The sequence below is a fragment of the Sebastes umbrosus genome, chromosome 17 (assembly GCF_015220745.1).
Source record: "Sebastes umbrosus isolate fSebUmb1 chromosome 17, fSebUmb1.pri, whole genome shotgun sequence".
In the NCBI taxonomy this organism is placed as follows: domain Eukaryota; kingdom Metazoa; phylum Chordata; class Actinopteri; order Perciformes; family Sebastidae; genus Sebastes; species Sebastes umbrosus.
The window spans coordinates 5,668,043-5,683,819 of NC_051285.1; the positions used below are offsets into that span (position 1 = coordinate 5,668,043).

At 41.4% G+C, this 15,777-nt stretch overlaps 1 protein-coding gene across 5 annotated transcripts in view; it reads right to left on the bottom strand.

Moving 5' to 3' along the window:
- The window catches only part of cadm1a (cell adhesion molecule 1a), a 407,287-nt gene that overhangs the window by 23,315 nt on the left and 368,195 nt on the right, over positions 1 to 15,777 (bottom strand). For 3 of the 5 annotated variants that reach the window (XM_037747727.1, XM_037747729.1, XM_037747726.1), the window contains one exon: positions 11,666 to 11,698. The exons of the other annotated variants lie outside the window; for them this stretch is intronic. In XM_037747727.1, the coding sequence (XP_037603655.1) occupies positions 11,666 to 11,698 (33 nt within the window). The remainder of the gene's footprint in view (positions 1 to 11,665; positions 11,699 to 15,777) is intronic. 5 annotated transcript variants of the gene reach the window in all.

Consider the following 15,777-nt stretch of genomic DNA (forward strand, 5'->3'; position numbering starts at 1 on the left):
ATCCACCCCGACCTCCTCCCTAAGCAGAGTTTATTGCTCTTAAAACTTCCTGATTCACGATTGTGTGAGCATAACATTGATTTTCTCGGATATATAGGAATTACAGTGCATTACGTTTCGTAAGTATAGCTACAGACTATGTACGAGAACAGCCTGGAAGTTTTAAGGAGCATCGTTTTATATGATTTCTAAGCAGCTTTATGGGTGTTTATCCTCGATTGAAATCAGAGAATCTGCTACTTTATCACTGGATGGAGTAGGTTCCTCTGATTCCACCTGACGAACGTTGAACGTTGAGTGAACGTTGACTTGTAGTTTCACACGGGACACCAACAGCGGCCTCCTGGGTTAAAAGTCCTGTGTTTGACTAATCCACCCTAACCTCCTCCCTATGCTATCATTACAAACGTAGGCCTATTTGCCCATTTCTGATACATCAAAAACAAACATAATCCGCAACACTTGAAAGGTATAGTAATTCACAATGCAGTTTTGTTGTATTGGAACGTAATTTTCAGTAGACAGGGCTGCTCTTTGAGTTATTACTCTGAGAAGAAAGGGGACTTTTTTCATGCTAATTGCATAAATCAATTTCACCGGCTTCCAGGTTCAACCGAGGCCAAAAGTATTTCATCACCATCAAACCAAAAAAATGATTTTGTATGCACACAACCATCAAACTAAAGCTCTGGCTGTCAAAAACCTGCCACTGTGTCCCTTTAACCTACCAGTATGTCAGGCAGTCAGTGATGTTGGCAATGCCATCTGTCCCTTTGATAGTCAGTCCGCCCAACATCACCTGTGCACGGCTGTCTCTGAGCGCTGCAAGGACTCCGTCTTCAAGTCAAACGGACAGCATTTGGAAGTTGGCCAAATCTTCAAACGTACGTCTTTCCCAATCGTTTCCATGCTAAACCATGCATGAACCAACACATTACAGATGTGGAGCGCACACATTAAACATGAACTTCTCCTCTAAAAAGTACTTTCCTAGGTTGGCTGCTCCGTGCAGTCAAGAGTCTGAAGAAACAATCCCTACATTTGTTGCACATCAATACCTGATGTTAATCTGGTGCATTGTGGCCTTGTCATTTAATGAATGCCTCGTCTCTTTAGTGACATTCAAATGTGACAGCTGAGTCCTTGGATTAAAGAGAAAGGTCCCGTGCTTCACCTGCCAGAGTCCTGCTGTGAGCAAAGTGGCCATTATAGTGCTGTAGGCCTATTCCTCTCCACTATTAGATCTCCGGGCGCGGCTCAATTATCCCCACTACTTTCACACGCTTGCTGACAGCCGTGTTGGCAGGTGTGTCCTTTCCAGACGCGCTCACCTCTCCGGATGGGAAATTAGTCAGTGCAGCTCGCCATCAGCTACAGCAGCTGACATCTTCCACCAGCATGCCCTTTCATTAAGAGTGAGGAGAAGGAAGGGAGATGAGGAGCGTAAACGCTGCTTGAACATCCAACACCAAACTGCTGGCTCTGAACGGTGGACCACGTGCGTTTTCAGATACAAGCTACAGAGAGTTAATCTACCTCATGCAGGTAAAATCCTCCACAAAGCAAAGCCCTGATTATTGACTGGGGTGTTGATGGCCACTATTGTCCCACAGTGCAGCTGGACAAAACTGACAAAAATAGTGGACGGTGGCTCGATAGCTCCAGCTCAGAAACGCACATACCTGTGGAACCATTTTTACTGGCTGCTTTGGAAGTTTTATCTTTGAAATGCTCCAAAATGAGATGATTCATGTTGGTGCAAGCATGGTTTACTGTGCTATGCAACTGCCAAAGTAGTGCACTATTAACAAAACTAAACAGTGTATACTTTACAGTATCTTGTATGTTATTGGAACACACTCTGATTAGGATTTGTACTATTATACTGCAATAATATTACAAACACTGAGGTTCAGTAGTCATCAATCCCCCAATGCATAATCCCTCTTTGCACACTGTATCAGTATTATACATCCGTATTTTTCGGATGCGTTTTTGTAATCCGTCATCGGATAAAACATCAAAACTTTGCTAACTGAGTACAACGCATTTTAAATATTCTATTCGCTGCAAAAATTCGCAATGCAAGACAAAATGAATTTACTACATGGGTGAAATGGATAGCGCTAGTCCAAAACAAGGCTAATGAATTAACGACATTAGAAAGAAGTTATCATTTAGCTGCCTAGAGCACAATCACTACTGTCTAATCCTTCATACATCATTTGTTTTGCAATCATCCCCGATTACAATCTGTCACAATCTATCTTTAAATTTCACATCTCGGTATTCTTTTATTTCTTTATCGTAAAGTGCTTTATGCTGGGAGACAAATTAACGTAGTGAATCAGTTTATCAGATGCCATTTTGAATGATGACGTTTGAATTTACGGTGGCTCTGAGTGGTCAAACAGATCTGACAGGTTGAGAAAGAAACACAGAAAATCAAACCTGTTCCATGTAAACGTGTTTGACACAAAGTAAGGTTGTATTTATTCTTAAACGTGCGGCAATCTTGGACAAAAAATACGGACTTGGTGTGCAAAGGTCTTGATAATGTTCTTAAAGCCACCAGAAGAAGTCTGCAAACTTTGCTTTATATTTAATAGTTTCACTTTTAATACCATTCACAATGGTCTATATGCGGTTTTGAAGCTTCACACTCTGGCGGATAAATACTAAATCTCTTTTTAAAGCATTTTTTATTCTAGTTACTAACCTCACCATGTATAATTTGTGGTGGAATCCTCTTCAGGTCATTGACATCCCGAAATAACATGTGCTCAAGTGTGGTTTACGCATGTTTAAGGTGGTTTTGCTGTGTTTTGGTAAGTAAGTTAGAAAAGCTTTGTAATCAACCTGTTTGTTCCTTTACTCTATACGAGTTGGTACAGCTTTAGCTCATTCTGTTGTGTGAGCATTTACAAAACTCTTTCTGTAGTTTTTGTTTCGAATGAGCGCCTTTAACTTTGCAGGTCCCACAAGTGAAAACGACTTTGTACCACAAGAGCTTCCGAGAGCCAGAAGTGCAGCGGTGTTTATCCACATGCATAATAAAATCAGTCATTATGTTGGAGTTTTTCCAGTTTCTGGGTCTCTCTCTCTCATTTCAGCATCAGAGCCTGAGCTTAATTTATAAGAACATAACGTTTCAACACCCACTTGTCCAGTCCGCTGGCAGCTCATCTCAGAGCCTCTTCTTCTCTCTGCCGCATGTTTAATTTGTTCCCGCCTGCCCTCCGCGCCTCTTCCCCGTACCTGGCCTATTTTAGAGGGAAATGGACAATCTCTGGAAGTGCCTTCGAGCTCAATAGTGTCTCAGCTTCCTCTCTCTTTAAGTCGCGACAAGCGGGGCATCACCATGGCAACAACATTTGAGAGGATATGGGGAGCCAGGCGGTCAGCGCTGATGCTTTTCTAACAGGCTCTGGCTTGGTGTCACACACCAGGGCACGGAAATATAGACGTGAATTAGCATTTTTCAAATACGCCGGGATTTTTGGAGATTGCCCCGTTGACACACACATTATTAATCATAATTGTAAATGACACTTGAAGGGAGCACTGAATGAAAATGCGCTTCGTTTTTTGAACTGATTTCGCTGAAAATAATCACAAATAAAGTTTATTTCTACAGTTTATACAGAGTTTATACTACAGGGAGCTTAGGGGCCCCCAGGGTCCAAAGTTCCTGGGTGTTCAGACTGAAAACGGCAATTGGTGGGGGAATGTTGTGTCAGGTACAGGTGAGAAAATGAAAACCAGTTCAGAAAGGCCAGTTTGAATAATTGGAAGAGAGAGTTTGAAGGCTTATCGGATGCCAAAACACCTCAAAATCTCCAGTTCTGAAAAGTGAAGCCAATGCTAAAGTGCCTTATACTTGCATTCTTTCTAACAGCCAGCAGGGGGCGACTCCTCTGGTTGCAAAAAGAAGTCTATGAGAAAATGAGCCTACTTCTCACTTGATTTATTACCTCAGTAAACATTGTAAACATGAGTTTATGGTCTCAATCGCTAGTTTCAAGTCTTCTTCAATACAGCATGATGTTCATTTAGTACATTATGGTCCCATTTAGAGTCAAATAGACCATAAAGCAGGGTATGCTTAAGGGCGTGGCTACCTTGGGATTTACAGGTCGCTACTACAGCGTTGTCCAGTTTGGGCGTCTTACAACTTAAACCCTTTCACTGTGTTTCAGTTCATGAAAGTCAATTGCTTTGGTCTCCTAAAAATGTCTTGGTCTAAAGTTAGGCTAAAGTAGGTCTAAACCTCAGTCTACCATAGTTAGAGTACTACAGTTTAGGTCTAAGGGAAAGCTAATGCAGTCTAATACAACAATCCTGCAGTAAATCCTACCTTCATGAAGAAATGAGTTTTACTACAGTAGTACTGACCAGCTGCAGGTAAACACAGGTTTTACAGTATCCAGGTAACTGTACATGCTTTCTCTGATGTTTCGCTTTTCCCGTCCTGGTTTATTGATTGCATGTAAACATAGTCATGGCTAAAGCACGAGTTCACCCTGTAGCTACAGCTAACATTATTAATGGGTTATTTATATAACAGCACTTTATTATATTCCCTCCAGAGCCACAGCCACCCCTGATTATTTTGATGAAGTGTGCCAGAACTCTCTCAGTAATGCAATGTATTAACTTTATTTAATCAAACTTATCGGTTATAATTATCATTAGCTGCAGCTGTGTTTCCATGGTATCAGACCTATGAGAAATGTGGCACATTAAACAGCGATGAAGTATTGTTACAGACATTGTTGGAGTTTGTTGAGTTGATTCTATATTTCCATAACTTCCTCTAGCCCACCTACTGACCCTCCCTATCTCTGGGGACATACTATTATTGATGTTATTACCATTGCATTGCCAGTCACTGACTCATCAGTGTCAATATTCATTGAATCAGCTCTTGAAATCCAAGTCATAACAAAGTGATTCACTACTCACTGAGCAGTCGTCCATATTGTATTCAGGCTGGACACCCACATGATGAGACCTCTCCTCAGGACTGTGTGGGTGTACAGACTGTGCTTGATTGAGATTTATGGCTCTCCTGTGTTTTAAACTTATTAAATCTGCAATAACGGATTTTTTTGGCCACTCGTGGGTAGCAGAATTAAGCACAACATTGACATATCATCACCTTTTAAGTTGATATGATGAACTTGTTTGCAAACAGATGCATCTTTACACATCCAGCAGACACAGAACAACGTTATCATTCATTTGGAGTCGTGTTTCTGGCCACCTGGTTAATGTAAGTCCAATATTCTCTCTCTTTTAGCTCTGTTTTTGGTCTCCACCAACTCCTGAATGGAAATATCTTGTCTCTTTAGCTCCTAAATGCTCCACTATTTGTCTGTCTGCTGTTGCATTTTCATATCTAAATGTGCACAAGAATTCACATGAACAAAAAACGTCAAAATAAAATGCATAATTTCAATGTCAAGTCAACGTCATCATGAGACAAACGTGTTTTGCCACAGTTAGCTAGCTAACTCGGATGCAGTGACACAAAATTAATTTGTTTTTTGAAACAAAAAAGTAAAAGCTCCAAAGCGTGTGGTGAGGAAATATGACTCTGAATACATTACATTTGGATTCATAATGGCAGGCAGTGATGGGTGAGAGGAAGCAGAATATTTATTCTGGTCATTACAGCTGACAGAGGCATAACAGTGGATTTTCCTCCTTTTTTTTGTCACGTTTTTTTCTCATTTATTTGGGAAGGTGGAGCTCTGAAATGTTTTAACAATCACCTTTCTCAAAAGGCTGAGAACCCCTTGCTTTACTCTATAGAGGAAAAGACAGTGAGAAGACAATTTCATGTGTGATATAGTTCATTCTGCAAAGCGAGAGAGATTGGTTTGCACCCCTGGGGTGTTAAAATGAACAGGGGACTAACACTTGATCTGTATTTGAATTAAATATGTGTCTAAATGCTGACCTTGAATACATTTAAAGTAAATGGCATCTTGTCAACATCCTGTTCTCATTCGTACGGTGAGATCATTGTTGGTAACCTCTACGGAGCAGCTGGATTTATGGTTTTATCTCCTGGAGGGGGAAAAAAAGGCGCCGTGCTATTTTCAGAACAAAGCCGTTTTAACCTTCAAGGGGAAAAATGAGCGAGAACAATTTGATGTAGAAGATGTGATCGATATGTCGTGAGCTTGTATTTAAGGTTATATCTGCATTAAAGGTTCTGTTGTGTGTGTGTTTGTTGTGTGGCATTTTCACGGGTCAAAACATGATTCGGTACGAAAAACAAACTGCCTAATATTTCCACTGAAAGCCTGATTTCACATCAGCATAAGCCGTGTGGAATAAGTGAGTGTTAATTACATTTAAATATTCGATACAACACCTGAACCCTTCACTAATGTTCATTCACCAAATCGTGCATGCATATTAATGAAATCCCATCTCCATCAATCCACCGTGAAAATCCATTCATCTAGTTTAAACCCGTGTTCTTTTGCCCTTTACAAATATTTTATGAGAGAAATACTGTAACTGAATAGCAAGAATTTTTCTCTTTTTTTAAACAAATCAAAATGATATACGTTATTATAAAGCAGATATTAGAGTCACTTGATATTTAGGCTGGCCGTGAGCTGCTTAAACACTCAGATCTGACACCTTTTACATCTAAACAGAAGATGTAAACAGTCAAACAAGTGACAGGTTGTCAAAACTCTTTAGCATTTTCACTTAATAACTTACTTAACCTGCAATAACTGACTTTATTTGCCACACAACATTAACATATCATCACCTTTTAAGATGATATTTGTTAGCAAACAGCTGCATCTTCGCACATCCAGCAGACGCAGAACAACATTATCATTCATTTGAAGTTGTGTTTGAGGCCACCTGGTTAATCTACGCCTAATATTCACTCTCTTTTGATCTCTGCCAACTCCTGAGGGAAATATCTGTGTCTTTAGCTGCTAAATGCTCCACCATGTTCACCAGCTAGTGTCTGACTGCTGTTTGATGCTGAGCAGCTAGTGTATATACTGGGTTTATAGAGCTTTTTCCTCTGAAAACAGATGCCTGCTGTGGCTGAAAACAACACTATGGGAGCGGTGAGAGTGAACCAGAACAGTAAAGTTGCAATCAGACAGCTAAACAATGAGCTGAAACTCACTGTAAAGCTCGCTAAAACCGAGATGAGCTGCAGATTCAGCTGATAATTTTCTGTCGGTTCGTTACTACGAGCGACCTCTTTCACATTTCAGCTGGATATACTAATGTTAACTAACGACAACTCCCAGATCGGACAACGCCGTGGTAGCGACCTGTCAATCACAAGGTAGCCACGTCCTAAAGCATCCCCTGCTTTATGGTCCATTTGACTCTAAATGGGACCATAATTTACTAAATGAACATCATGCTGTATTGAAAAAGACTTGAAACTAGCGATTGAGACCATAAACTCATGTTTACAATGTTTACTGAGGTAATAAATCAAGTGAGAAGTAGGCTCATTTTCTCATAGACTTCTATACAATCGGACTTATTTTGCAACCAGATCCGGAGGTTGCTGCCTGGTGTTATTAAATAGAAACATTTAAAATCCAGACTCTAATCAGAGACCCTTTTTGGTTTCGAATCCTCCCTTGCTGCACTAAACTTTTCCCATGACTACTGCACCAGAGAAAAAGACAAACAAGTCACAGCTCAGCCCTTATGAACCATTGAGATACAGTCTAACATCTGTGGCAACCATTCAAAAACTCATAAATGTAGAGAACAGATCTCACAAATAGGAGAATAAAGCATCTGTGCCCCGGCCAATACAAGCTGCCAACATCATTTACAGGCAGAGAGCCTCACTACCGCTGCAGGCGTGTCTGTCTGACACAGGAAGTCAACACCATGTCAGGAGGCCCTTCAGCTGCCTCATATCCCACCATCATCGCTGTGATTTATTAAACATGCCAACTTATGCTGATTATATCATTAATTCCATTCATTCACGCATAAATTAGATAAATATTTCTGAAACGTGAGATATCAAGATGAACTTTCTATCTTTAGGCATTATGAGCAATGTGTTTTTATTTGCTTTTGCATTTATGCAACATGGTTCTTTAAAATCTAATCAAATCATCTACTCTCTGATATTGCATCCAATCAACCCGTTCTCACTCCTAACTCGTCGAATACCAATGCTTGGTTAGTGCCCCTCATCATCTTATAACCGAAGCACCAAGACCCTCTTTAGCATCTGTATGAGACTCACCAGGCTTTCAACTAACTCCAATGTAAACCCACCCCATCTGTATTGGATGGTCAGATCAACAGACATAGTATTAAGAGCAAGAAAGTCTGCGTAGGTCGGACGGGTCAAATAAACACAAGGCTCTCACCCACCGCTGATCGTGTCCCGTGTGAAACCAAGTCAACGATGAGGTTTTGCCGTAGTTTTAACGAATGTACTTCTTTTAACCTCAACCACGATCTTTCCCTAAACCTAACCAAATAGTTTTGTTGCGCAAGTAAACCTAAAAAACAAATAAACTTACGTTGGAAGTTTATTTTGAAAAAACACTGTATACATGTAAAAAACGTAAACTGTACGTTTCCTGTGTGAACATGGAAGTTTATTTTGAAATTCAACGTTATTTTGTCACGTCAGTCATTAGTCACATGACTTGTTTGTCATTCCTAAGACATGTGAGTCGTTTCCCAGTCAAGTTAAGGCCAACCACACCCTAACTAAGTAGTTTTGTTGCCTAAACCTAAACTTTCTGTGAACATGGAAGTTTATTTTGAAAATACATTATGCATGTAACAAGTGGAAACTGACACGCCGTCCCTGACACGTCCAAAACTGACGCTAGATGGTTTCTAGAGCGTCATAGCTTGAAGCGTAGGGCCACTGACCAAGCATTAGTGTTTGACGAGTTGGGAGTAAGAATGTGTTGCTCCAATATGTGAAGCCAATGCACAACCCAGTTAGGAGATATTTCTGTTTTATCACAACATAAGTAACCACGATGCTAGTTATCATTATGTAAAACTATGTGCGGTAAAGCACCTTCTTGATATTTCACGTATTGCTCCTCACTAACAGTTCCAACCTGAAGTCCGGGCATATTTAACACGTGACATTTAAACAGTTCATAATGAAACATTTCTTATGCAGTAAAATATCAGAATAATACAGATGCTTATTTCTGTGATTGAAATTGTTTTTGGGTTCATATTGTTAAAAATATCACAGAAGATTGGATTCTGACTATATAAATGAAATGGAAACCCTCACTCATGCACTCAAGCTTAAAATGCTAATTTAATTGTAAAATCTGCAGTACAAGAGGTACTATGACTCATGCCTTGAATTTAAAAAATAGTAATTCAAGAGCAAAAATCAGCCCTCTCTACCACTTCTACATTTAAACCGATCCCCTTAGTAAGTGTGAATCATCAACTTTTATCATTTAAAAAGATAAGATGGCTGCTTCCGATTCCTGTAAGACACTCAAGTTGTTTACACCTCACACGCCTCAGCAAGCCCTGAACCCATCTGGCCCTATCTTTTATTTTGATAAAATCTGACCGTCTATTGGAAAGAAACTAAAAGAAACAAAACAATAAAATCATGTAAATGCAACTTTTTATGGCGAGCGAGGCGGTAAAAATAGGTATTTGCCATGAGGTCCCAGGCCCTAAACGGTTCTTCTTTTGTGGTAATTTGATCAGTGTGTTTATTTTGTCTTCCCATATGAAAGTTTATGTGATGCTTATTCCTAAATATAATTATGTTAAACTAAATATCCACAAACAGTGGGTTAATAGAGGCCCATGACTAATTTTTTTTGCTGCACAGCCCCTAATTTGCAATTTGATCTCATGGGAAGGCGTATAAATAGCATGGCAGTACAAAGACATTCCGAGTGTCATGAGAAAGCATTTAAAGGTCCAGACACACCAACCCGACATCAAAGAACTAGCGGCAATGAAGGCTGACTGTTGCATCGCCTCACATCGCCTGTGAGCTGCATCTCAACACTCAACAAAGACTACAGACGACGGCCGACTACCACGTACGTTCTGCGCCTGCGTGAGATGAAATAACTCTTCACACCAGCAGGCGGCGGTAGTCTGTATTCGTCAATCAAAAAGGGAAACCGGAAGACCGAGGACGGCGGATATACAAGCTGTTATGATACGTACATGAAACAAAGCGGCATTTGAGTATTTCGTCACACCACTCTTACTCACCACTTAGCTTCATTCCAGATGTCCATGTTGTTGTGAAAATATCTGTGCATTGGAATGATCAGATGAGATGATACTTTACTTGTTGGCTTGCTTTCCTCACTTCCGTTTTCCTTCTCGTGCACTGTTTCGCTTAAGCTGAACAGCCAATCAGAGTGATTTCTCTCACCGACGAGCTCCGCCGCCTAAAAGCCTCCGACACAGGCAGACTAGAGCCGACGATGCGGGACACACCGCAAAAACTAGGCTTGCAGTCGTTCACCGACGGCCCGACTGATGTGTCATTTGTACGCCCTCTTTTCGCAATGTAATTTGAAAAACTACAAAACACATCTACAGTAACGGGCCCAGTTATATTTAGGCAACAAAGCACTTAGTTAGGGTTATGAAAAACATCATGGTTGGGCTTAAGCGAAGTACCTAACTAAGTAAAATACATATGTAAACAACGTAATAAACACAGAAAACACGTCACAAATGTCATTAACATAACTTCAAAATAACTCAACCACACTTTGGGACACAAACACCGGTCTCCTGGTTGAAAGTCCTGTGTTTGTTGGACCCATCCACCTCCCCTCCTACCGACCGTAAGCAGTCTTTCTCCCTTTTTATTCTACGTTCACATTGTAGTTCATATGGCGTACACATAACACGCCAAGAGCAAGAACGGCGTTCTTATTGCACGCGAAATGACTTGCGAATTACCTTGTCATTCATACGCCATATGGTGCTAATAACACCATTATAGCAGGTGAGTGAGGTGTCCTGATGAAGTAAAACTGAGCACATGCTTAATATAAAGTTTGCAACCACACGTTCATGAATTTGTTCACACAAATGAGGAAACTGCTGCCACAAAATAATGAAAAAAGGGGATGCAAATTAGGCAAAATGAGAAAATGATGCGTATCATCTTCGTTCAAATTAATGAAAACGAGTAAATGAGGTCATTTTTTTTTTTTTTGCCTTCACACAGAATCATCTCATGCTGTTGATATAATCAGTTTTGGCCTCGGAGTGGGTTTTACTCCTCTGTGGCACCTTCAGGGAAACACTATAATTGGTTAGTTGGTGCGACCACTTCACAAGCGCAGCTCCGGCGAGGAGAATGAGAAGCTTTTTTTGTTTATGCTATGCATGGCTCTGTGCAGTGACAGGAAGTGATATAAACATCTCTGTGGCACAATTAATGCAACAAAAGTAAAATGTACTTGACAGGTGCTCTGCGGCCTCAAAAGACAGGTCAGTTGGATCAATAAATGACTGACACCTGGAAACACAGCTGACATTTCCAGGCTGGGCAGCCCGGCACAACTGTCAAACCGTGCAACAGTAAAAGTGAGCATGCTGCAGAGGAAGGATACAAGTTAAAGCAAAAAAGAGACATAAAGAGGAAAGTAGAGATACCAACCATGAGCTGCAGGTTCAGTGCTGGGCGCAGTGTCTGAGCACACAGGGAGAGGACATGGCAGTTGAGGAGGGAGGTGTGGAACAGGAGGAACAGCATGCAAATAAAGGAGAAATGGGGAGGAGGCAGGGAGGGAGCGGGGCAGGGGCAGGGGGAGAAAACAAATGACACCCATAAGCAAGCATTCAGAAGACCAGAACATGACAAAAGACATAAGGCTTAAGGGAAATCAAAGGGAACCAAAGGCAGTGCAGAGATAAACATAAGCTTAACACACACACAAATACACTTTCCACTGCACACACTGGACGGTCCACTCAGAGGGGAGGATGGCTACTGCTATAGAGGAGATATGGACGGGACTATTATCATGTGTTTTAGGCAGTTTTGGCGTGGAGAAAAGACAAACTATCAAGAGGAAATCATTGTGCAGCTGTCCTAATGCAACAGTGTATGACTTGGAAAGCACTTCACCATCTATTTACAAAGGGAATGTTTTGTATGGCAACGAGTCAAGTGAAGTTTTAACAAAGTACCCAGTGCTCAGTGATGGCTCGGTATGGATGAAATACTCAAACACGCTCTCACTCCCAATTATATAGAAATATACGGCAGCTTGTTCAGTGGCCCGACGCTTGTGCGTCTCATACAGACACTAAAGGGTGCCTCTATGCGTCGGTATCAGACGCCGACAGGCACTGACATAGCTGCTTTATTTGACGAGTTGGGAAGGAGACCGGGTTGAATATTCACCAGCATGGTTTGACGACCTTTACCTTTAATTTATGCCTTTCACCTATTTTAAATGCAGTTAATTGAGGTGTCCTCTCTTAATGGTACGTGTCCGCAGGGGCGTTTTTGGACGAATGCTTTCCCTCGCGGGCTGCCGGTCCCAGCCATCAAACCGGAACCAACATTGGCGGCTCGTTTGGAAACCCTCATCTCTTATATCACGAAAATAGTCCACCGAAATGTGTTTTTGAAAACATTTTAGGCAAGAAGTAAGCCATGCAGTTTCTGAATCTGTCTTTATCTTAAATAGACGACGGTTAGTTTAAAAGTATCTCAGGTGTTTCCAGAGGCGGCGAGTCACGCTGGACGTCCCTGATTTGCATAAAATTGCCTAGACTTCAACTTTATGCAAATGAGGAGTGGCAACGTAATGTCCCGTCTTTCGAATCTTGCCGCCACGCAACCAGAACGCATCGCATGGCTGCTACATAGACAATGAATAGGAAGCGTGGAAAGGCCGGATCCTCTAGACACGTACCATTTAGCTCTCGTCCTAGTAACCCCTAATGTCCTCTGCTGCGGCTGCAGGAGAAGATCCAGTGCAACTGCAGCCTGTGTGCTGATGTACACCAGACACGTGAGTGTTTTAGAAAAGTAGACATGATTGTCAGATTGCATGTTTCAGATGCTGTTGGATGACATTTGACAGGCGTTTGGTTTGAAGCATACTTCCACTCTGTCTAAATCCTTCATGTCTCCGTAGATGTTACATCTGCCGCTGCTGCATCATCAATCTGCTTCACCAGTTCTGTCAGCAACACGGCTGGTCAAGAGGAAAGTAAAGACTCAACACTTTGAGTTTCTTTTTATTGGGTGAATTTTGAGGCTGATATTTACATCTTGAATTTTGCACGTTACCCAATGTAAAATGTCTATGCAGGTATTTTAAGATGTATAATTTGTGGTAAATTCAGTCATCTTTTATGGTTTATTAAGTTCAAAGCATAGCTGCAGATTCATAATCCTGCAGTGACTGAAGCCTTTTGCTGAAATAGCATTCTATTGCAACTCTGTCTCTGTTTGAGACTCATCAGCTTGCAGCAAATGCAACCAGTGAGACTGGCTGCATTGATTAGGTTGATTTTTATATCAGATCTAACCAATGAACTAAACAGAGATGAATCGCAGCCAGACCAGGTGGAGCTACGATGTACTATAACACCTCCAATGAGACTTCAGACTACTGCGCTCCAGGGAAACGGAAGCAGGGATCACACTTTGCTGACACTGAAACGCTGTGTTGGAGGAAACATATAAAAACACCTCAGAGGGAGATGCATGCCACCAACAAATGAGGCTTGTCCAGGAAACATTGCTTTCCAAGTGTTTATCAAAGCGTCTCTGCATCAAAGTACCAACTTTTAACACAGACAAAGTGCTGAAATTAATTTTAAAATGATAAAAGCAACATTTAGTCAACTCTGTAATATGGGCATGGAAAACACATCAAAACAGATCATGTTCAAATGGGACAGTTTCAACAGCTGCGATGTCATTTCGAGAGGCTAAATGTACATTAGTGTGCCGTACGCTTCCTTGGCCTTCTGTCTCAGCGGAGACATGAGAAAGTGGTAGAAAGCTATTAAGACGCAGACAGATGTTTGTGTAAGAGAGAGGATGGTGCTCAGTATGTGTAATTGTTTTGGGAGCAGTATAGCCAACGCCACACCTTCGCTCTGCCGCCAGAGACTCGGGGTACTGGGAGCGATCTCACAAGGTGAGACTGTGTGGAGTCCATCTCAGAATTACGGAGGCCTCTGCGGACCCGTTTCCCTACAAGGTCCTCCAGTAGTTGAGTGCTAAATAATGCCACAGGCCAGAGAGTTTCTTAGCATATTTGGTTGAATCACACAACGTAACAAACAGGAAGCTAGCTGACCAGTTATCAATAATAGGTGATATTTACAGTTGCATGTTAATTGCGTTGACATTCTTTCAGACACAGCTGGATTCTTGACATGTATTGGTTTATTGTAACCTATTTTGTACTTGTTTTACATCATTGCAGCCCCGATGAGCAAAGGGTTTGGATTTTTTATTCTTTTATTTATTTCACTGCCTCGATTACATTTTTTTAAAATAAATATAAGGAGCCACAAGTGCACTGAGGCTGTTGCACAATGTTACCTTCAGCCAAACCAATTTGGCAAGCAACCAATATTAGATCTTGAATCTGAGACCTTAAGTTGTTTTCAAAAGGAATTATAGTTTAAAACGTTATGAGACATCACCGTCACGGGTGAATTATTGAATGGATTGCTTAAAGAAGACCATTTTCCCAGTGACCATTGACGCTGACTTGTCGGTTTAGCTCACCTCTATTTTGATAAATCAATTTAAAGGGCCAGTTTGTAGGATTTCGAAGGTGGAATTTAATATTCATAGCTATGTTTTCTTTAGTGTATAATCACCTGAAACTAAGAGACGTTGTGTTTTTGTTAGCTTAGAATGAGCCCTTCATATCTACATAGGGAGCAGGTCCAGTCAGTAGTGTTTCTCCGGCTGGCCCAAATTCCCATTCACCCCATAGACTTTACATCGTTTACATTGTTGACGTCACAGATGTTTAAATCGATTTCCTCGCCTCGAGAAACGTTTTACAAATATGAAACCTCCATGGATCAAAAATTCAGGAATGAAAGAACGACCTTGTTGCAGTTCGAGGTGACCTGTCAACTGTTTTGGGGGATTTCTCGCAATAATGCAAGTGCCCACTAGACAAAATTGGAAGCAAGGCTGAGCGGCGGCACCATATCCAGGTGTTATCACATATACATGGTTGCACCGCCATGTTTCTACAGTAGCCCAGAACAGACAAACCAATCATTGGCTCTAGAGAGAGCCTTTTGCACGGTTTTGCACTCGGCGGCACACGTTACTGCAGTCTTGGAAAGGGAGAAGTGAGTGGCGGGGTATTCAGTTGGTTGCAACCTGCAACCACACTGTTAGATACCACCAAATCTAACACACTGTACCTTTAAATCTCATCTACTTGGGTCCACATGAACACAAGTATAGACGAGAATGCTGATGGAGAAAGGCCTCATGTATTAAATGAAAATGGGGAAGTGACTCACTGGAGGAATTTTATTTTCATGGGACTGAACATTTTTCAACAGAACAGCACTAGTGTTCATTGACGTCAAAATGTAAAATGAAGCCTCTGTCCCTGCTGCACGCCTCAGTCAACAGAAAGGCAGCATGGCCTGGTAACCCTCATTACACTGTGGGTGGCAGCCATGTGGGACCATTCAATATGTCTGCTGCTGAGTGATTGCCTGTCCGTCTTTGAGCAGCCTCCTCCTCATCCACCATCTCTAGCT